Consider the following 23351-nt stretch of genomic DNA (forward strand, 5'->3'; position numbering starts at 1 on the left):
GGGTTTGTATTTTGTCCTGTAGTTCATTCAATGTAATTAGAGAATCCAGTGGGTTCTGGTAGTCTTTAATAGTTGATTCTAAGATTTGCATTTGATCATGTATATTTTTTTGCTGTTTGTTCTCTGTTATAGGGCCAAAAAGATTGGAGAAGTGGTTTACCCATACATCTCCGTTTTGGATAGATAGCTCTTCGTGTTGTTGTTTGTTTAGTGTTTTCCAATTTCCCCAGAAGTGGTTAGAGTCTATGGATTCTTCAATTACATTGAGCTGATTTCTGACATGCTGTTCCTTCTTTTTCCATAGTGTATTTCTGTATTGTTTTAGTGATTCACCATAGTGAAGGCGTAGGCTCAGGTTTTCTGGGTCGCTATGTTTTTGGTTGGATAGGTTTCTCAATTTCTTTCTTAGGTTTTTGCATTCTTCATCAAACCATTTATCACTGTTGTTACTTTTCTTTGGTTTTCTGTTAGAGATTTTTAGATTTGATAGGGAAGCTGAGAGGTCAAATATACTGTTTAGGTTTTCTACTGCCAAGTTTACACCTTCACTATTACAGTGGAACGTTTTGTCCAGGAAGTTGTCTATAAGGGATTTAATTTGTTGTTGCCTAATTGTTTTTTGGTAGGTTTCAACACTACTTTCCTTCCATCTATAGCATTTCTTAATATTATTCAGTTCCTTTGGCTTTGATGCCTCATGATTGAGTATTGCTCTGTTCAAGTAGACTGTGATTTTGCTGTGGTCTGATAGGGGTGTCTGTGAATGTTCAAGTAGACTGTGATTTTGCTGTGGTCTGATAGGGGTGTCTGTGAATGCTCTGAGAGACTCTGGGTTGAGGTCAGTGATAAAGTAGTCTACAGTACTACTGCCAAGAGATGAGCTATAGGTGTACCTACCATTGGAGTCCCCTCGAAGCCTACCATTGACTATGTACATACATACCCAGTGTGCGACAGAGCTGCAGGAGTCGTGACCCGTTTTTGTTGGTTATGTTGTCGTAGTTGTGCCTAGGGGGGAATATGGGGGAGGGAATGCTGTCACCTCCAGGTAGGTGTTTGTCCTCCTGTGTGCTGAGGGTGTCAGGTTCTTGTCCAGTTCTGGCATTTAGGTCGCCACAGACTAGTACATGTCCCTGGGTCTGGAAATGATTGATTTCCCCCTCCAGGATGGAGAAGCTGTCTTCATTAAAGTATGGGGATTCTAATGGGGGTATATAGGTGTCACGATCGTCTGAAGAAGCGGACCAATACGCAGCGCGTGGAGTGAACATGATGACTTTATATAAATAAAGCAACCACGAAAAACAACAAATGACGATAGTGAAGTCCTCTGTAACACTGACAGAAACATGGAACAAAAACCCACAAAATACAAGGTGAAACCACACAGTTTAAATATGGCTCCCAATCAGAGATAACGAGCCGACAGCTGTCACTCGTTACCTCCGATTGGGAGTCACATGAATACAAACAAGGAAGACAACCACCTAGACACCCCAACCAAACAGCACACAACAAAACGAACACACCCTATCCCCAACCTAAACCACACAACACCCAACAATACAAACACACCCTGGTTCAATAACAACGTCCCGGAACCAGAGCGTGACAGTACCCCCCCCTAAAGGTGCGAACCCCGGGCGCACCAACATAAGGACTAGGGGAGGGTCTGGGTGGGCGTCTGTCCACGGTGGCGGCTCTGGCCCCGGTCGTGATCCCCACCCCACCACAGTCACAACCTGCTTCAGTAGCCTCCTCCCTATGACCACCCTCCAACTAACCCCACCTGGACTAAGGGGCAACACCGGACTAAGGGGCAGCACCGGACTAAGGGGCAGCACCGGGATAAGGGGCAGCACCGGGATAAGGGGCAGCACCGGGCTAAGGGGCAGCACCGGACTAAGGGGCAGCACCGGGCTAAGGGACAGTACCTGACTAAATGGCGGATCCTGGCTGGCTGGCTCTGGCGGATCCTGGCTGGCTGGCGGATCCGGGCTGGACGGCTCTGGCGGATCCTGGCTGGACGGCTCTGGCGGATCCTGGCTGGACGGCTCTGGCGGATCCTGGCTGGACGGCTCATGGCTGGCTGACGGATCTGGCTGCTCATGGCTGGCTGACGGATCTGGCTGCTCATGGCTGGCTGACGGATCTGGCTGCTCATGGCTGGCTGACGGATCTGGCTGCTCATGGCTGGCGGACGGCTCTGGCTGATCCTGTCTGGCGGACGGCTCTGGCTGATCCTGTCTGGCGGAAGGCTCTGGCTGATCCTGTCTGGCGGAAGGCTCTGGCTGATCCTGTCTGGCGGAAGGCTCTGGCTGATCCTGTCTGGCGGAAGGCTCTGGCTGATCCTGTCTGGCGGAAGGCTCTGGCTGCTCCTGTCTGGCGAAAGGCTCTAGCGGCTCCTGTCTGGCGGAAGGCTCTAGCGGCTCCGGTCTGGCGGACGGCTCTGAAGGCTCATGGCAGACGGGGCGGCTTTGCAGGCTCAGTACAGACGGGCGGCTTATGCAACGCTTGGCAGACGGGCAGTTCAGGCGCCATAGGGCAGACGGGCAGTTCAGGCGCCGTTGGGCAGACGGGCAGTTCAGGCGCCGTTGGGCAGACGGGCAGTTCAGACGGCGTTGGGCAGACGGACAGTTCAGGCGCCGTTGGGCAGACGGGCAGTTCAGACGGCGTTGGGCAGACGGACAGTTCAGGCCCCGTTGGGCAGACGGCAGACTCTGGCCGTCTGAGGCGCACCGTAGGCCTGGTGCGTGGTGCCGGAACTGGAGGTACCGGGCTGAGGACACGCATCTCAGGGCTAGTGCGGGGAGAAGCAACAGGGCATGCTTGGCCCTGGGGACGCACCGTAGGCCTGATGTGTGGTGCCGGAACTGGAGGTACCGGGCTGAGGACACGCATCTCAGGGCTAGTGCGGGGAGAAGCAACAGGGCATGCTTGGCCCTGGGGACGCACCGTAGGCCTGATGCGTGGTGCCGGAACTGGAGGTACCGGGCTGAGGACACGCATCTCAGGGCTAGTGCGGGAAGCAGGAACAGGACGCACAGGACTCGGGGAACACACAGGAGGCTTAGTGCGTGGTGTAGGCACTGGTGGTACTGGACTGGAGACAGGAGGTGGTGCCGGAAATACCGGACCGTGCAGGCGTACTGGCTCCCTTGAGCACTGAGCCTGACCAACCTTACCTGGTTGTATGCTCCCGTCGCCTGACCAGTACAGGGAGGTGGAATAACCCGCACCGGGCTATGTAGGCGAACCGGGGACACCATGCGTAAGGCTGGTGCCATGTAAGCCGGCCCGAGGAGACGCACTGGTGACCGGATGCGTGGGGCCGGCCTCATGACATCTGGCTCAATGCTCAGTCTAGCCCGGCCGATACGTGGAGCCGGAATGTACCGAACCGGGCTATGCCTGCGTACAGGAGACACCATGCGCTCTACTGCGTAACACGGTGTCTGCCCGTACTCTCGCTCTCCACGGTCAGTCCAGGGAGTAGGCGCAGGTCTCCTACCTGACTTCGCCACACTCCCTTCTAGCCCCCCCCCAAGAAATTTTTGGGTAATACTCTCGGGCTTCCAGCCTTGCCTCCGTGCTGCCTCCTCATATCGCCGCCTCTCGGCTTTAGCTGCCTCCCGCTCTTCACGAGGACGGCGATATTCTCCCGGTTGATCCCAAGGCCCCTCACCATCCAGAATCTCCTCCCATGTCCATGAATCCTTTATGGGAGTCCATAAATCCTGTGTAGGTAGGTCCTGTTGCCGCTTGACACGCTGCTTGGTCTTTTTGTGGTGGGTTTTTCTGTCACGATCGTCTGAAGAAGCGGACCAATACGCAGCGCGTGGAGTGAACATGATGACTTTATATAAATAAAGCAACCACGAAAAACAACAAATGACGATAGTGAAGTCCTCTGTAACACTGACAGAAACATGGAACAAAAACCCACAAAATACAAGGTGAAACCACACAGTTTAAATATGGCTCCCAATCAGAGATAACGAGCCGACAGCTGTCACTCGTTACCTCCGATTGGGAGTCACATGAATACAAACAAGGAAGACAACCACCTAGACACCCCAACCAAACAGCACACAACAAAACGAACACACCCTATCCCCAACCTAAACCACACAACACCCAACAATACAAACACACCCTGGTTCAATAACAACGTCCCGGAACCAGAGCGTGACAATAGGTAGCACACAGGAGGACATTTTTCTCTGTTGAGATAATTTCCTTTTGAATTTCTAACCAAATGTAAAATGTTCCTGTTTTGATTAATTTAATAGAGTGAGTTAGGTCTGCTCTATACCAAATTAGCATACCCCCTGAGTCCCTTCCCTGTTTCACTCCTGGTAGTTTGGTGGATGGGACTACGAGCTCTCTGTAACCTAGAGGGCAACCAGTGGGTCCGTCTCCTCTATAACATGTTTCTTGTAGGATGACAATGTCTGTATTTCCGATTTCTTTGGTGAAGTCCAGATTCCTGCTCTTTAGGCTAAAGGCTCTCTCTCTCTCTCTCTCTCTCTCTCTCTCTCTCTCTCTCTCTCTCTCTCTCTCTCTCTCTCTCTCCGTAGTGGTGTTTGTGTGTTGCTCTCCAGACACGTTCAGGCAGCTGATGGTTCACTTCCGGCGGGCAAGCCTTCCTCAGGAGGAGTTTGTTTTCTTCTACATCGACATGTTTGGACGCAGCCTGGACTCCCAGAATGCTCAACCCTGGGCCAGAGGGGACCAAGACGACCTTATCGCCAAGGAGGCCTTCCAGGTAAGCCTTGGATCAGAGTCAAGTGTATCATCTCATTCCTCATCTCATTTCCATCATTACCTTGGAAACAGGTATCTGCTGTATTCTCCACTGACTTACACAGCAGGCCCTGAAGCAATCATATTTTGATGTCCCTATGTTTCCCCATGGTTGTCATTGGTGTTAAGTGTGCTGCCAGGCAGATGAGATGACAAATCTAATCTTGTTTTTTCATTCTCTCGCTGTGAAGTACTTTCATTTTCTTCTCAATTCCCTAGTGAGTAACAGACTCAGTCTCCAGCGAGGGGAAGAGAGGCAACGTGTTGATAGGGGAAGAGAGGCAACATGTGTTGATATCAGTCTCATCTCACAAAGCCTGAAAGAGCAAAACAAAAATTAGGGGCCATATTCAATCAAAACGTATTGCATGGTTTAGAGATGTGGTTGTTTTCAGGTATATTGTATAGGGCACGAGGTTTGAAAATGTAACTGATGCACGTACTGTACATCAGCGGTGCACAACGTACGGCCTAATGGTTGGTCGTGGTCATTTTGCTTAGGTTGACAAATATTTTAAGTGGGTCCTAATGCAAAATGGTCTGGGAACCAATGCCATAACCCATACTTATGAACACTTCTCTCACTGCTGTGTTTTTACAAGTTAGCCTTCTCAGACCTTAGTTTTCTGCTTGAATGAGGTTGGGCCTGTATCTACACAGACTGGAGGAATGGGAGGGAGGAGATAAAATGATTTGATGAAAGTTATTGGGTGTTTTGGAGGATGTGTTGTGGATGACTGGTCACATTGACAACATATAATAGAGCAACTAGGCTCTAATAACAGTTGCCTGTTTATAAAAGGGACGGGCCTGGGAAAGAGGATCATACTGTTAATTTCTCACACTGAAGTGGTGTTTCTCACACCTGTGGTTCATTCATTCATTAGCAGAAATTGATAACCTGATTTTCTGACCCCATCATATGGTATAATTCTGTATAATTCAGTGAAACCTTTGTCTTATGAATCACAATCTGTCTTTTTCTTTGTGTCTGTCTCAGAGTGTGAAGATCCTGACGTATAGAGAACCACAGAACCCTGAATATAAAGACTTTGTGAGGGACCTGAAGACAGATGCCAAGAGAATGTTCAACTTTACGGTGGAAGACTCACTGGTAAGAGGCTGTAGTGTGTGGGTGTGTGTGTGTGTATATGGTGGGGGGGGGGGGATCTCTTGCAGGAAGACAGTGGGTGATCAAGAGGACGAGAACTGAAATGAGAGAGATAGAAAAGGTTATAAGCAGGAAATAAGAGAGAAGAACGTGCAGAGAGAGAACAAACCAGAGGAAGAGCATGCGAAAAAGGAGGAGTGACTCAGTTTGCACAGAGAGAGAGAGGAGATTGAGATCATTTACATTTACATTTACGTCATTTAGCAGACGCTCTTATCCAGAGCGACTTACAGTTAGTGAATACATATATATATTTTTTATACTGGCCCCCCGTGGGAATCGAACCCACAACCCTGGCGTTGCAAACGCCATGCTCTATCAACTGAGCTACATCCCTGCCGGCCATTCCCTCCCCTACCCTGGACGACGCTGGGCCAATTGTGCGCCGCCCATGAGTCTCCCGGTCGCGGCCGGCTGCGACAGAGCCTGGATTCGAACCAGGATCTCTAGTGGCACAGTTAGCACTGCGATGCAGTGCCTTAGACCACTGCGCCACTCAGGAGAACGGGGGTATTCAAAAGGGGTATTTAGAAAAGAAGACAGAACTTGATCTCAATGTGGCACAGACTTGAGGCAATATGAAGGAGAAGACGTATGCTAAGGCAGATCTACTACAAAGAATAAAGCTCTGTATAATAATCTATACACTGAGTGTACAAAACATTATGAACATGACATAGACTGACCAGGTGAATCCAGGTGAAAGCTATGATCCCTTTATCACTTGTAAATCCACTTCAATCAGTGTAGATGAAGGGGAGGAGACAGGTTAAATAAGGGTTTTTAAGCTTTTGACAATTGAGACATGGATTGTGTATGTGTGCTATTCAGAGGGTGAATGGACAAGACAAAATATGTAAGTGCCTTTGAACGGGGTATGGTACTAGGTGCCAGGCGCACTGGTTTGAGTGTGTCAAGAACTGCAACGCGGCTGGGTTTTTCAAGCTCAACAGTTTCCTGTGTGTATCAAGAAAGGTCCACCACCCAAAGGACATCCAGCCAACTTGACACAACTGTGGGAAGCATTGGAGTCAACATGGGCCAGCATCCCTGTGGAACGCTTTCGACACCTTGTAGAGTCCATGCCCCAACAAATTGAGGCTGTTCTGAGGGCAAAAGGGGTGCAACTCAATATTAGGAAGGTGTTCCAAATTTTTTGTACACTCAGTGTAGGGCTATCATATTATAGAGAACATCTCATTATGAAACATTTGATTGAGCCACATCTGACAGGCAAAGCAACACATACAAAGAACTAGCAGTAGTACTAGTTCATTGGTCTTTGCACATCTGAGTGTGTTTGTGTGTTTGTGTGTAAAAACTGAAGATGGAGAGGCTAAGACAAGGTGACGTGTTGCGCTAAGTAGGCTTATACGTAATTGGCTCGCATGCAATGCCTGGACGATTGATTCAATTTAATTGGGAAGAAAATGCTAATTTAGCTAGTGGAGCTTGTCTTCTTATTATGTTCCCTACAAAGGTGCACAATGATGATATTCTACACACTTCTGCATCTGAATCACTGGTGTCTTGTTTAGGAGATGAGAGAGAGGGAGAGACACACACACACACACTCACAAAGATTGGCACGATACATCCACCTATCCTCAATATGGCAGATTGGCACGATACATCCACCTATCCTCAATATGGCAGATTGGCACGATACATCCACCTATCCTCAATATGGCAGATTGGCACGATACATCCACCTATCCTCAATATGGCAGATTGGCACGATACATCCACCTATCCTCAATATGGCAGATTGGCACGATACATCCACCTATCCTCAATATGGCAGATTGGCACGATACATCCACCTATCCTCAATATGGCAGATTGGCACGATACATCCACCTATCCTCAATATGGCAGATTGGCACGATACATCCACCTATCCTCAATATGGCAGATTGACTGCATTCAAGTCCATCTTTCATCTCTGACTCCGGATGGAGGTGTGTGTCCTTGCATGCATGTGTGGCCGTTGGTGTCAGTGACAATTTAGACTTCAGGAGGGGACGCAAAACAAAAACAAAGAGCTTGACAGGCCACGTCATCTAACTGCCCACCCCCCCTTCCATACACACACATCCTGAATTGTACGTCAGGGCTTCTATTCCATCCCCGGGAGGAAGGGAGGCTCGCCATCTCTCCTGGTTTCAGACAGGGCTGTCTGGCACCCCTCACAAGCCGATGAATCACTTGTAGCAGACAGCTAAGTGTAGATAATGTGATAAATAGACAGGTCTGACTCTGGAGGATGAGAGAGAGGCACAGAGCATGAGAGCTCTGGCCTGGTCTACCTGGTCCTCATTCACCCTATCTGAACATTGTGTCTGTACATTTCCAATTGATGCAACTGAACTAAGTGAATTGTCTGAGTGGGTTATTGTCATCATATTCCATTCTGTGATTGACGTGCACAGTTCTTTTGTTTTGGGGCCATTGTTTTGGATTAGTACGCATGATGGAGAGATGACAAGATGGAAGAGGAAATAGTTTCTCAGGCAGAATTGTGAAATTAATAAAGGGGTCGAAATAGGTACGGAGATGATAGGAACAAATTATGGTTGGAAGAAATAGAAAAGTGATATTAACTTGAAATATATCAAACACTGTAGAGAAGGTGGTAGAAGAGGCAAGTAGTTAGCAGATGTTGGGGATGAAGTTCTGTTCTCCATGGCAGTGGCACAATTATAGCTAGACATACGCAGTAGCTTTCTAATGATAGAAAATAATATCTAATGGATGAGGGTAATAGATGTACTATTAATACATGTGTGATCTAAGAGATCTCATAAAAAATACAACAGGTGATGATAGATTTAATAAGAGCTGCTGTACATTTACATTTACATTGCTGTACTATTCTACAATTTCCTCTTGCTTCCCTGCAGATGAACATCATCTCCGGAGGGTTCTACGACGGGCTGATGCTGTACACCCTCGCCCTGAGCGAGACCATGACCTCGCCAGAGGACAGACCTGTGGGGAAGACCGTAACCAGGAGGATGTGGAACCGCACCTACAATGGTTAGTCCACATCTACGCACCTCAGTTCATAACCAGGAGCTTTATTCAGTTGAAACAGGGGTTAGAACGGTTCTAGGGGTTCTGGAACATGTGTGAACATGTTTTCAGTCCAGCACTAGCTCTGTGCTCTGTCTCTGGTAACTACAGTGGTCTGTATTTTGTCACAGAGACAGTTTCAAAAGGTTTGTGTGAAAACAACATTTTCCATGTCACTGGATTAACTGAGCTCTGGTTTACGATCTTTTGTCGGTTTCTACCTTTGAGGAGGTGGTTCTGTAACAACAACACATTCAATATCTTCCTTGCAATTTCTCGGTAGATTAATTATTGAGTGCTTTGTGGCAGAATGAGAGAGAACCAGCACGATATAACACCTTAGCAATCCTCGCTATTGACAGAAGGTCACCTATTGGGTGCTTTGTGCCTTTAAAATGAGATGTACACCTCTTCAAGAGCTCTTCAAGACAAAACATTGATATTTTAGTTGCAGGCCATAAGAAGTCATATGGCTATCAAAAGCCTGCTGGACACGTACACTACATGACCAAATGTATGAGGACACCTGCTCGTTAAACATCTCATTCCAAAATCATGGGCATTAATATGGAGTTGGTCCCCCCTTTGCTGCTATAACAGCCTCCACTCTTCTGGGAAGGCTTTCCACTAGATGTTGGAACATTGCTGCGGGTACTTGCTTCCATTCAGCCACAAGAGCATTATTGAGGTTGGGCACTGATGTTGGGCGATTAGGCCTGGCTCACAGTCGGCGTTCCAATTCATCGCAAAGGTGTTGGATGGGGTTGAGGTCAGGGCTCTGTGCAGGCCAGTCAAGTTCTTCTACACCGATCTCGACAAACCATTTCTGTATGGACCTTGCTTTGTGCACGGGGGCATTGTCATGCTGAAACAGGAAAGGGCCTTCCCCAAACTGTTGCCACAGAGTTGGAAGCACAGAATCGTCTAGAATGTCATTGAATGCTGTAGCGTTAAGATTTCCATTCACTGGAAGTAAGAGGCCTAGCCCGAACCATGAAAAACAGCCCCAGACCATTATTCCTACTCCACCAAACTTTACAGTTGGCACTATGCATTGGGGCAGGTAGCGTTCTCCTGGCATCGCCAAAACCAGATTTGTCTGTCGGACTGCCAGATGGTGAAGCGTGATTTATCACCCTTTATCGCCCAACATCTTCAGAGTGGCGCAGTGGTCTAAGGCACTGCATCGCAGTGCTAGCTGTGCCACTAGAGATCCTGGTTCGAATCCAGGCTCTGTCGTAGCCGGCCGCGACCGGTAGACCCATCGGGCGGCGCGCAATTGGCCCAGCGTTGTCCAGGGTTGGGGAGGGAATGGCAGGCAGGGATGTAGCTCAGTTGGTAGAGCATGGCGTTTGCAACGCCAGGATTGTGGGTTCGATTCCCAAGGGGGGCCAGTATGAAAAATAAACTAACTGTAAGTCGCTCTGGATAAGAGCGTCTGCTAAATGACAAAAAATGTAAATGTAAAATCACTCCAGAGAATGCGTTTCCATTGAACCAGAGTCCAATGGCGGCGAGCTTTACACCGCTCCAGTTGACGCTTGGCATTGCTTATGGTGATCTTAAGCTTGTGTACGGCTGCTCGGCCATGGAAACCCATTTCATGAAGCTCCCGACGAATGGTTATTGTGCTGACATTGCTTCCAGATGCAGTTTGGAACTAGGTAGTGAGTGTTGCAACCGAGAACAGACGATTTTTATGCGCTATGCGCTTCAGCACTCGGCAGTCCCGTTCTGTGAGCTTGTGTTGCCTACCACTTCGTGGCTGAGCCGTTGTTGCTCCTAGAAGTTTCCACTTCACAATAACAGCACTTACAGTTGACCGGGGCAGCTCTAACAGGGCAGAAATTTGACGAACTGACTTGTTGGAAAGGTAGCATCCTATGACGGTGCCACGTTGAAAGTCACTGAGCTTTTCAGTAAGGCCATTCTACTGCCAATGTTTTCAGATGAAAATTGCATGGCTGTGTGCTCGATTTTATACACCTGTCAAAAACTAATTTGAAGGTGTGTCCACATACTTTTGTATATATAGTGTAGGTTTACACCAGTGGCGGTCGGTGCCGTTTAAGATGAGGGAGGACGATTATTTGTTTTAATGAGCATGGCATTATTTCTATTACAGCATATTAGTGACTGTCATTCATATTCCCATTCAACCAGCTCAATGTAACATCGATAGGTTTAGGCTACTACATGATACTCTAATTTTCCCTATACCCATCATTAGGTTGCTACAACCTAGCCTATGAATGAAAGTTTACAACGTAGGTGCACAGGTCGAGATACATTTTAGTAATCAAGGTGACAGACATTGACATTTACATTTTTAGTCATTTAGCAGACGCTCTTATCCAGAGCGACTTACAGTTAGTGAGTGCATACATTTTCATACTGGCCCCCCGTGGGAAACGAACCCACAACCCTGGCGTTGCAAGCGCCATGCTCTACCAACTGAGCTACAGGGGACACATTCAATATAACCCTGCACAATCTTGCCTGCATCTAGCTGATCTAGCTGATTAGTCCAACAGTTGCAAACGAGAGTTTCTATAATTGACAAATTCAGGTATGTTTATCCCCGTTTCGGTCCTTTTGTTTCCGTTTAAGAAACATTTTTCAACAGAATCTGTAGAATGAATACACTCCTGATCACCGCAAACACAGTTCACTTTCAAAGCAGCCACATAGAGTACCAGTCAAAAGTTTGGATACACCTACTCATTCAAGGGTTTTTCTTTATTTTAGCTATTTTCTACATTGTAGAATAATAGTGAAGACATCAAAACTATTACATAACACATATGGAATCATGTAGTAACCCAAAAAGTGTTAAACAAATCAAAATATATTTTTGATTTTAGATTCTTCAAAGTAGCCACCCTTTGCCTTGATGACAGCTTTGCACACTCTTGGCATTCTCTCAACCAGTTTCACCTGGAATGCTTTTCCAACAGTCTTGAAGGAGTTCCCATTTATGCTGAGCACTTGTTGGCTGCTTTTCCTTCACTCTGCGGTCCAACTCATCCCAAACCATCTCAATTGGGTTGAGATTGGGGGATTGTGGAGGCCAGGTCATCTGATGCAGCACTCCACCACTCTCCTTCTTGGTCAAATAGCCCTTACACAGCCTGGAGGTGTGTTGGGTCATTGTCCTGTTGAAAACAAATGATAGTCCCACTAAGCGCAAACCAGATGGGATGGCATATCGCTGCAGAAAGCTGTGGTAGCCATGCTGGTTAAGTGTGCCTTGAATTCTAAATAAATCACTGACAGTGTCACCAGCAAAGCACCCCCACACCATCACACCTCCTCCTCCATGCGGAGATCATCCGTTCACCTACTCTGCGTCTCACAAAGACACGGCGGTTGGAACCAAAAAGCTCAAATTTGGACTCATCAGACCAAAGGACAGATTTCCACCGGTCTAATGTTCATTCCTCGTGTTTCTTGGCCCAAGCAAGTCTCTTCTTCTTATTGGTGTCCTTTAGTAGTGGTTTCTTTGCAGCAATTCGACCATGAAGGCCTGATTCACGCAGTGTCCTCTGAACAGTTGATGTTGAGATGTGTCTGTTACTTGAACTCTGTGAAGCATTTATTTGGGCTGCAATTTCTAAGGCTGGTAACTAATGAACTTATCCTCTTCAGCAGAGGTAACTCTGGGTTTTCCTTTCCTGTGGCGGTCCTCATGAGAGCCAGTTTCATCATAGCGCTTGATGGTTTTTGCGACTGCACTTGAAGAAACTTTCAAAGTTCTTGAAATGTTCCATATTGACTGACCTTCATGTCTTAAAGTAATGATGGACTGTCGTTTCTCTTTGCTTATTTGAACTGTTCTTGCCATAATATGTATTTTACCAAATAGGGCTATCTTCTGTATACCAACCCTACCTTGTCATAACACAACTGATTGGCTCAAATGCATTTAGAAGGAAAGAAATTCCACAAATTAACTTTTAACGAGGCAAACCTGTTAATTGAAATGCATTCCAGGTGACTACCTCATGAAGCTGGTTGAGAGAATGCCAAGCGTGTGCAAAGCTGTCATCAAGGCAAAGGGTGGCTACTTTGAAGAATCTAAAAAATTAAATAACACTTTTTTGGTTACTACATGATTCCATATGTGTTATTTTATAGTTTTATAGTTTTGATGTCTTCACTATTAATCTACAATGTAGAAAATAGTAAAAATAAAGAAAAACCCTTGAATGAGTAGGTGTGTCCAAACTTTTGAATGGTACAGTACATACAGCATGATCCCTTTGATCGTTAGATAATTCCTTCTCACATCTATGCGCTCTCCTCCTCTCACTTTTTCCCTTCGCTTGTGGACTAAAAAAATTATTTTTATAAAATTATTATTTTACCAGGCAAGTCAGTTAAGAACAAATTCTTATTTACAATGACGGCCTACACCGGCCAAACCCGGACGACGCTAGGCCAATTGTGCGCCACCCTATGGGACTCCCAATCACGGCCGGTTGTGATACAGCCTGGAATCGAACCAGGGAGTCTGTAGTGACGCCTCAAGCACTGAGATGCAGTGCCTTAGACCACTGCGCCACTCGGGAGCACGACTTCAATGCACAACCTGAGTAAACCCACTACAATCATGCAGTACAGTATACAGTTAGTAAGCAGTTTAGCAGTTTCATCGGCGGGCCCCGGTGGCAATAAATTAATAAAACCAAAAGCTTACCTTGACTTGGAAGAGTTCCAGTGTTGGATAGCCAACAAAGTAACATAGCATCCCTCTCTGTTTGAGCCGCGTTTTTGAGTAGGCTGAACTAGCTAGTTGCATTGGCTAGCTAAGTAAGTGAAAGTGAAAATAATAAGAAATATAGCTATCTCTCGCTCTCTCGCTCTCTCTCTTGCATCGCCTTCATTTTTGAATAAATTAATTTGTTCAAAACGGTTGCAACTATTGGCTTTCTCTCTCTATGAGTCAACTACTCACCACATTTTATGCACTGCAGTGCTAGCTAGCTGTACCTTATGCTTTCAGTAATAGATTCATTCTCTGATCCTTTGATTGGGTGGACAACATGTCAGTTCATGCTGCAAGAGCTCTGATAGGTTGGAGGACGTCCTCCGGAAGTTGTCATAATTACTGTGTAAGTCTATGTAAGGGGGTGAGAACCACCAGCCTCCTAGGTTTTGTATTAAAGTCAATGTACCCAGAGGGGGACGGAAACTAGTGGTCCTACCCTACAGAGTGCTGTTGAGGCTACTGTAGACCTTCATTGCAAAATAATGTATTTTAATAAATTATTTGGTGACGTGAATATATTTAGTAAAGTTATATCTAAAAAATATAACTTTTTTTAATGTTTCACTATTTTTATGAAATTCACAGAGGATGATGGTCCTCCCCTTCCTCCTCTGTGGAGCCTCCACAGGTTTCACTGTAGATACCATTTATGTCAGATGTTATAAGGTGGGAATAGGTTTAATAACTGTGGACATGTACTTTGTGATGAAGTTTTGCCAAAAACAGAAAGCTCCTCAAAGCAGTTCAAGAGAAAATATTAAATGGAAAGGATCAATTAGCGGGCCATGGTTGTGTCTTTTGGCCTTTTGAAGACAGGCAGATGTTTCCTCTATGTCTCTGCAAGCTCTTGAAAAATAAAGAAAGAGCGCCAGAATGAAACAAAAAATGCCAACATTGTGAAACATGTTATTGAACAGCCTTCTTCATCTCCGCTGGCAGCTGGTTCGTAGCCAAGTCAAGGTCTGTAGCGGAAGTCAATTCATCTTCACATTCGGCTTCGAGCAAACACATTCCCGGACGCCGCAAATGGATGTGGAACATGTGCATTTCTAAATTAAAGCATTTAATCATCCTTTTATTCATCACAGACCTAAGAGAGTATAGGATGAAAAACACATCTGGATCCAGTAAGGTGACCTTTGTCCTGTGCACCTAAAGTTGATGAATATGACCAATCTTCTGTTTGTAAAACTTCCATAAAACCCAGCACACGCAACCCAGTGACAACTTAGGTGATTGATGAGGTCGTATAATGCTCACCATGGAGTAGACAAAGCCGCATCTATCGTTCATAACACATACATTGTCCTTTTTACCTAATGTTGGGGTGAAGAGTTAGACACAGCATCTTACTTTCTGAGGAAGGCCTCCATTGTATTTCCTGTGCCAGTGCCACCCTCCCCCCAAACGCACACACCTCACTGACTAAGCCATAAGGTTAAGTGTGTTTACCCAGACTTGTGGGTTTCACAAGTGTTTGCATTACTAATGGCCGAAATAGAAGATGGTGGTCTCAAAGCTTGTAGCAGGTTGTCATCTCCCCTTCTGTCCCAGTCGTAGTCCTTTGTGAGGGACCTGAAGACAGATGCCAAGTCCTAGCAACCTCTGTTTATTGGGATTTGAGGGGAATTAGAATTATTGGGGTGGGGCTGTTGATCTGATGTTTGTTTGGCTGGTCACAGAGTCAAGGGGTCAGAGAGTCAGATTATGTGTGAGGTCACAGGAGACAGTGAAAGGTGCTTGACTCCAAGTCAAAGGTAACAGCAAGAAGATATACATTGAATCATTGGAACAGTACACATACTTGAGGAGGTGACAAAGTCATAAGGGACATCTCATCAGGTAAGTACCCAGGTTGTTTGCTCTGCACTCCTCTCTCCTTCCCTCTTTCACCCTGCTTCCCCATTTCCCTTTTATTCCCTCCATCTGTCCTCCATTACTGCCCACCTGCCCCCTCTTTTTCCTTTAATCTCCTTGGCTGACCCCTCTTTACAAACGGCTATCATTCTCTCCTCAATCACTATGAGTTGGACCAGAGCACACAAACAACAGAGATGAACACTTCAGACAGCCAGTGGGAGGGCAGAGCCGGCAGCAGCCAAAAACAGATGGAGTCTCCTCACGCTGATTCTGTTAGCCCAACCAAACATAGGCAATGAAAGGCTGAGGGGTTTGTTTGGTTGCATGCGAGGACAATGCTTATTATAATTTTTGTAACTGTAACGTAAGCTGTTTGGTACCTTTAGTTCATTGTTATGCTTCCGATTCAGTGCTTTTTAGTTATATTCTGTGTTGTTTTGTTTTGTTTTGTTAGAAAGTGAAGGCAGCTTTAAGTCAGTCTAGTGAAATACAAAACCGTCATCTGAAACTTGACTTCAGCAGTTAAACTATAGTATATGACTATATGAGTAATTGTACGTTGTAAACTTGTGAAAGTGTGTGAAAAAAATATTTCAGTGTCAGAGGTGGATGTCCTGCTGCGTGTGCCAGCTTGTTAATGCCAGTCACCCTATCTTTTCTATCAGTCATTGTCCTTACTCATAATTATTCCTTCACACCTTCTTCTTGTTTCATTATTTCCTGGTCTAGCGCTCCTCTCCTCTGCTCTCAATCCTCTCCTCTGTGAACAGTTCTCTAATTCCATCCCACGGGATCTGCCTTCCTCTTTTTCCTTCCTCCTCACTTCACCAATCTGTCCATATTTTCTCTCTCTCTTATCAAGGTGTTCTTCCTCACTTCACTGCTCTGTCAATCTCTGTCATATTTTTCCTGTCTCAACGTGTCTTATCCTCCTGAACTCTTATTTTACCCTCTTCTCTCCTCTCTGTCTCGTCTAAACTCTCTGTCCTTTGCCATGGAAATATCTCATTTCTCTTTTGGCTGTCATGTTACAAAAAGTCCCCATGGAAAAAAATAGGAAATCCCCAAAATAGGAGAGAAATCTAATCAGGCGAAACCAGAGCTCCCGTGGCCGTGTCAACAGCAGCCATCTCCCTCAAGCTCCCTCTGACGCCAGCCTCAACCCTCCACCCTCCGCTCATCCCTCTATCTCTCTCTGTCCATCTGTCTCCACCTCCCTCTCTTTTCCCTTTCTCTCCCCACCATCCATCACTCATTGTCCGTTTTCTCTGCCTCTGTCTTCTGTGCAGTGGCCCTGGTCACTTAGGCAGCTGGTATTTCCAACAGTAGGTCTGGCCTGGGTCGAGCTGATAATGAGCTGTGTGAATCTGAAGCCTTGTCATCAGAGCCACAGTGGAGCACAGGGCTGGAGTGTAGAGTGCACTGTAGAAAGGAGACAGGCAGACAGGTGGGCAGAGGGGGATAGGAACAGATAGAAAGAATGAAGAACTCTTGTGCTTGTGCACTTTATTTTTTATTTTTTATTTTATTTATTTCACCTTTATTTAACCAGGTAAGCCAGTTGAGAACAGGTTCTCATTTACAACTGCGACCTGGCCAAGATAAAGCAAAGCAGTGCAATAAAAACAACACAGAGTTACATATGGGGTAAAAAACATAAAGTCAAAAATACAACAGAAAATATATATACAGTGTGTGCAAATGTAGCAAGTTATGGAGGTAAGGCAATAAATAGGCTATAGTGCAAAATAATTACAATAGTATTAACACTGGAATGCTAGATGTGCAAGAGATTATGTGCAAATAGAGATACTGGGGTGCAAAAGAGCAAAATAAATAACAATATAGGGATGAGGTAGTTGGGTGGGCTAATTTCAGATGGGCTGTGTACAGGTGCAGTGATCGGTAAGGTGCTCTGACAACTGATGCTTAAAGTTATTGAGGGAGATATGAGTCTCCAGCTTCAGAGATTTTTGCAATTCGTTCCAGTCATTGGCAGCAGAGAACTGGAAGGAATGGCGGCCAAAGGAGGTGTTGGCTTTGGGAATGACCAGTGAGATATACCTGCTGGAGCGCAGACTACGGGTGGGTGCTGCTATGGTGACCAATGAGCTAAGATAAGGCGGGGATTTGCCTAGCAGTGATTTATAGATGGCCTGGAGCCAGTGGGTTTGACGACGAACATGTAGTGAGGACCAGCCAACAAGAGCGTACAGGTCACAGTGGTGGGTAGTGTATGGGGGCTTTGGAGACAAAACGGATGGCACTGTGATAGACTACATCCAATTTGCTGAGTAGTGTGTTGGAGGCTATTTTGTAAATTACATCGCCGAAGTCAAGGATCGGTAGGATAGTCAGTTTTACGAGGGCATGTTTGGCAGCATGAGTGAAGGAGGCTTTGTTGCGAAATAGGAAGCCGATTCTAGATTTAACTTTGGATTGGAGATTCTTTATGTGAGTCTGGAAGTTGAGTTTACAGTCTAACCAGACACCTAGGTATTTGTAGTTGTCCACATACTCTAGGTCAGACCCGTCGAGAGTGGTGATTCTAGTCGGGTGGGCGGGTGCCAGCAGCGTTCGATTGAAAAGCATGCATTTAGTTTTACTAGTGTTTAAGAGCAGTTGGAGGCTACTGAAGGATTGTTGTATGGCATTGAAGCTCATTTGGAGGTTTGTTAACACAGTGTCCAATGAAGGGCCAGATGTATACAAAATGGTGTCGTCTGCGTAGAGGTGGATCTGAGAGTCACCAGCAGCAAGAGCGACATCATTGATATACACGGAGAAAAGTGTCGGCCCAAGAATTGAACCCTGTGGCACCCCCATAGAGACTGCCATAGGTCCAGACAACAGGCCCTCCGATTTGACACACTGAACTCTATCTGAGAAGTAGTTGGTGAACCAGGCGAGGCAGTCATTTGAGAAACCAAGGCTATTTAGTCTGCCAATAAGAATGCGGTGGTTGACAGAGTCGAAAGCCTTGGCCAGGTCGATGAAGACGGCTGCACAGTACTGTCTATTATCAATCGCGGTTATAATATCGTTTAGGACCTTGAGCGTGGCTGAAGTGCACCCATGACCAGCTCGGAAACCGGATTGCATAGCGGAGAAGGTACGGTGGTATTCGAAATGGTCGGTGATCTGTTTGTTAACTTGGCTTTCAAATACTTTCGAAAGGCAGGGCAGGATGGATATAGGTCTGTAGCAGTTTGGATCTAGAGTGTCACCCCCTTTGAAGAGGGGGATGACCGCGGCAGCTTTCCAATCTCTGGGGATCTCAGACGTTATGAAAGAGAGGTTGAACAGACTAGTAATAGGGGTTGCGACAATTTCGGCGGCTAGTTTTAGAAAGAAAGGGTCCAGATTGTCTAGCCCAGCTGATTTGTAGGGGTCCAGATTTTGCAGCGCTTTCAAAACATCAGCTGTCTGAATTTGTGTGAAGGAGAAGCGGGGGGGGCATGGGCAAGTTGCAGCAGAGGGTGCAGAGTTGGTGGCCGGGGTAGTGGTAGCCAGATGGATGTTAATCATATGTACTGAAACTCTACAGCTACATGGTACATGGTATGCCCCCATTGTCCCAGAAATCTTTGGTAACTGGAGGAACTTGTCAATGCTATTAGTGGGCAACGGATTGCCTGTAAAAAGGATTGACAGACCATACAGATTTTAGTCTAATAGCATTTAGCGTTTGAGACCCTTTCATGTCATTCATAACTACAGGTCTTGCTCTCTATTTCTCTCTCTCTCTCTCTCTCTCTCTCTCTCTCTCTCTCTCTCTCTCTCTCGCTCTCTCTCTCTCTCCCTCCCTTACTCCCTCCCTATCTCTCCATCAGAGGGTAAGGAAAAATCCCATGATGAATCCAGATGAATAATGAATACTATACATTATTCATAAGTAAGTCCTAGAATAGTAAATTTTCATTTTTTCCATCCTTAGTAACCTATATATTTGATGAAACAACTATGTTTCTTTGATGACTGTTGTTGACCGATGTGATAAGGTTCAAGGTAAACAAAGTAAACACATAGATTGCTGTACATTTTTGGACATGACAACAGGTGTGTGCCATCCTTAGTTAGCTAGGCAGGGGCTGTTATGTATGCAGAACACACTTTGATCCAGGGACATAAGCCGCAGGTGGTTTGCAGACTGCCAAACTATTGCACGTCTGCCTGGGTAGAAGAATGCCATAGTTATTTCACAGTAAATGCAATTATTTAAAGGAGAGGTGCTTGTGGGGAGGCGTTAAAAGCATTCCAAAAAAGAATTATAATTAACCAATGAATTTTCGGACAAAAGTTATCACGTTCTTCTCCAATGCAAGGCCAAAATTCCATGCCTGTGTATTCTGACGACTAAGTAGAGTGAACAAAAAACAGCCTGCAAGTGAACCTCCTGGTCTAGCTGATACAGAGCTGCAATATCATATCACACTACAGTGAGTGTACAATAAGGTCAATATTTGCATATACTGTATGTGACAGGAGTGCTCCCACTTCACGTTTAGCAGCAGTGATAATAAATACCCAATACATCACCTATTCCCATGTGTTCACTCTTTAGATAAGAACAAAGGCTGTTTATGTGGCTCTAATGGAGCTCTATCAGCACCTGCTCTCATGGCTTCACAGCAGCTGGGGATTGTAATCACCTGGTTGGCACCATGCATATCCATAAACAACACTGTCACTCGGTGGAAAATCAAATGGTGCAGTGACACTTCCACTGTGTACTTTGTTAACGGTTGTTGTTATTCATAAGAGCATGTTCTGTGCTTTCCCTAGATTTAAAGTCAAAGTACTTTCCAGTTATGCCCTGAATCCGAGAAGTGTTTGATTGTAGGTTTCATTAATGTCTAGGGGCGCACTGTGACATCCTGCATTGTGTTGCTAATCCTCCCTCCGTGTGCCCTTTTCAAATGCCTTGACAGTTGCCTTGTGCATTTATCGACCAGAACCCTCAAAACCACAACATGCCACTAATGTGGACTCACCTCTGGGTTTTCATGGACATTTTCTTTCAGACACTTGACCTTTTTTTCCTACCTTGTCAAGATGTTTCTGGAACCTTTTGCTTGACTGCAAGATCGTCTCGTTATACCTCAACACAAAGAGGACCAGATGAAAATGATGTGCATTGTGCAGTCTTGGATGGAGGGAGTTGACACTTGATTTAGGAATAGGCAGCCCAGGAGCATGTGCCTGGTGACTTCTCACCCAGGTTAGCCGTCAGTACGGAACAGCTCATGCAATGTTTTTTCAATCAGATGTCAACTTCCTCCATCAGGGGCACACTGCTGTGCAAATCAAACATACTTGGAAAGGCGCAGTGTGGAAACTGATTCCCGTTTTAGTTTAGGTAATTACAAGGATTTGAACAGTGAGGGGAATAAGATGAGACAGACAGACAGGATGTTTTACTGTTGTTGATGATATATGAATTTACATAATGTACAAAGATAGATACAGTACAGGAAGAGAGGCAGCCAGTATAGACCTTATAAATAGAGAGAGGGAGAGGGAGGATGTAGAGATGGAAGGATCAGGTTACAGCTGCTTTTCTCTCTGGCTTCTGTTCCATTAACTAATGGACCTGGATGGGTGAGAGAGATTCAGCCACTTTAGGAGGACAGTGGAAGATGTATAGAACTTGCTTCTTCATTATTGAAAACAGCATGTTTTGGCAATACAGCCTTCATCAGATATACTTCCAATACACATCACTCATGAGGTTACATCAATACAGTCCATTTGGACTTTTAAGAAAGCATACAGGTAGTTGTAATTTACCAAACTAACACACTAGCTATCAAGCTACTGCACTGTACCGTAGCTCACAATGTGCCACCTTTCTCCACATGCTCTGAACACCTGCTCTGATTGCTAGCACATTGTGGAAATGCCCCCCGTGGCTCTGTTCTTTGCAGCACAATTAAAGTGCGTCAGCGCTACCAGACTAATACAGCTTCTGGTGGACTGAGCCTCCATCACTGCAGCCCACTGAATTCAGCCCTCCCCCCAACCATTTCCATTCAAGGTCTAAGAATTATTAAAGAGTTATTAATAAAGAGTAACACAGCAGTAAGAGGTTTGTGAGGCTAAGAAAAATGGATGGATGGATGGATGGACGGACAGAGGGATGGTTAAAGGCCACATTTTTTTTACTGTAAATGTGTCTCCATTGTTCTATATCCTTCCCATACCTAGTTTGCCTTAACATAGACAGACCAGTCAGGGCCCATCCCCCAAAGATGTACTACTCCCAATTCCTGGAAGTCGTGATGACGTCACCCACATAGCACACACATGACTCATTGGTCAATGTTAAGTGTATAATGTTCTATTAAATAGGTACAAAATCATGACTCCACTCCCCTTACTTCCCCACCTTAACCTGTCCCAGACAACCAAACACCATGCAGCCCCCCATGTAGACGCTGGCCAAATGTAATTTTCCCAGACCAACCACAAGTTTTATTATTCTCTGATCACTGCCCGTCTGTGTGTGTGTGTGAGGAGGGCAATAACGTCTGTGGGAAAATGTGTGTTCTTGAGTATGTGCGTTTGTGCACGCGTGCATGCTACCATATCTTCTGCATCTCCCTCTAGCCGATAATCCGTCCCATATCATAGCACATCTCTCGGGCCCTCTCTCCTCTGATTAGAGGGATGACGCCTGTATATTTCTTTATTACTAGGATAACCCCATTTGGATTGGACATTTCCATACCGGTAATGGCGTCGCCTGTAATGTAATTTCTCCCAATAGACACCTCTTTCCATTCACACTCAATATGGAATGGCTCTCAGACTATTATCTGCACCTCCAAATCAACCCTGGGCTGTTGTCTTAGCCGGAAATGAAAGTCATGTCCATACAAGATGGCCATCTACTAGATTTATTAGCAAGATAGCCCAGCTATATTACTGTCATTATGGATGAATACTTTTGGGTGGACCTGTGGTGTACCAACTTATTCTGTTTATGTTTGCGTCTGCGTCTGTGTATCTCCACCAACACCATTTGAAGTGAAATTGTTGGCATGACCAATGTTTGTTTTGAAAGTTATGGCTGTTTATTTGTTACGTTTGAGATGTTGCTTGTCACGATTCAGACAGACGACCAGAGGACCACAATTGCGTCACACCAGAAAGTTTATTAAACTTAAGGGAAAAGGGGAAGTAGGGAGTGAATGAAGGCTCCAGGGGTAACAGGGATCCCGTCCAATGCGCTGGGTCTGTGCCCCCCAGTGGCAGCGATGCGTCCTATGAAGCCGGTGGTGGGTGGTCCAGAAGTCCTGGGGGGAGACACAGACACAACAGGGCGGAATGAAACCAGGCAGCAGTACTGTCACGATCGTCGAAAGGAGCGGACCAATACGCAGCGCGTGGAGTGAACATGATGACTTTATTTATTAAAGCAACCACGAAAAAACAACAAACAAATGACGAAGTGAAGTCCACAGTCGCAATGACTGAAACATGGAACAATAACCCACAAAACACAGGAGAAAACACACAGAATATATATGGCTCCCAATCAGAGATAACGAGCCGACAGCTGACACTCGTTACCTCCGATTGGGAGTCATTAACCAATCACCAAAAACACAAACAAATGAAACTCACCCAACCCAACACCACCAAATGAAATACACCCTGGCTCTA

At 45.7% G+C, this 23351-nt stretch overlaps 1 protein-coding gene across 3 annotated transcripts in view; it reads left to right on the plus strand.

Annotated features, from left to right (window-relative positions):
* The window catches only part of npr1b (natriuretic peptide receptor 1b), a 60491-nt gene that overhangs the window by 18870 nt on the left and 18270 nt on the right, over window positions 1-23351 (plus strand). For all 3 annotated transcript variants that reach the window (XM_045222195.1, XM_045222197.1, XM_045222196.1), the window contains 3 exons: window positions 4581-4768; window positions 5807-5920; window positions 8881-9016. In XM_045222195.1, the coding sequence (XP_045078130.1) occupies window positions 4581-4768; window positions 5807-5920; window positions 8881-9016 (438 nt within the window). The remainder of the gene's footprint in view (window positions 1-4580; window positions 4769-5806; window positions 5921-8880; window positions 9017-23351) is intronic.

This window comes from Coregonus clupeaformis, chromosome 8 (genome assembly GCF_020615455.1).
Source record: "Coregonus clupeaformis isolate EN_2021a chromosome 8, ASM2061545v1, whole genome shotgun sequence".
Classification (NCBI taxonomy): Eukaryota; Metazoa; Chordata; class Actinopteri; order Salmoniformes; family Salmonidae; genus Coregonus; species Coregonus clupeaformis.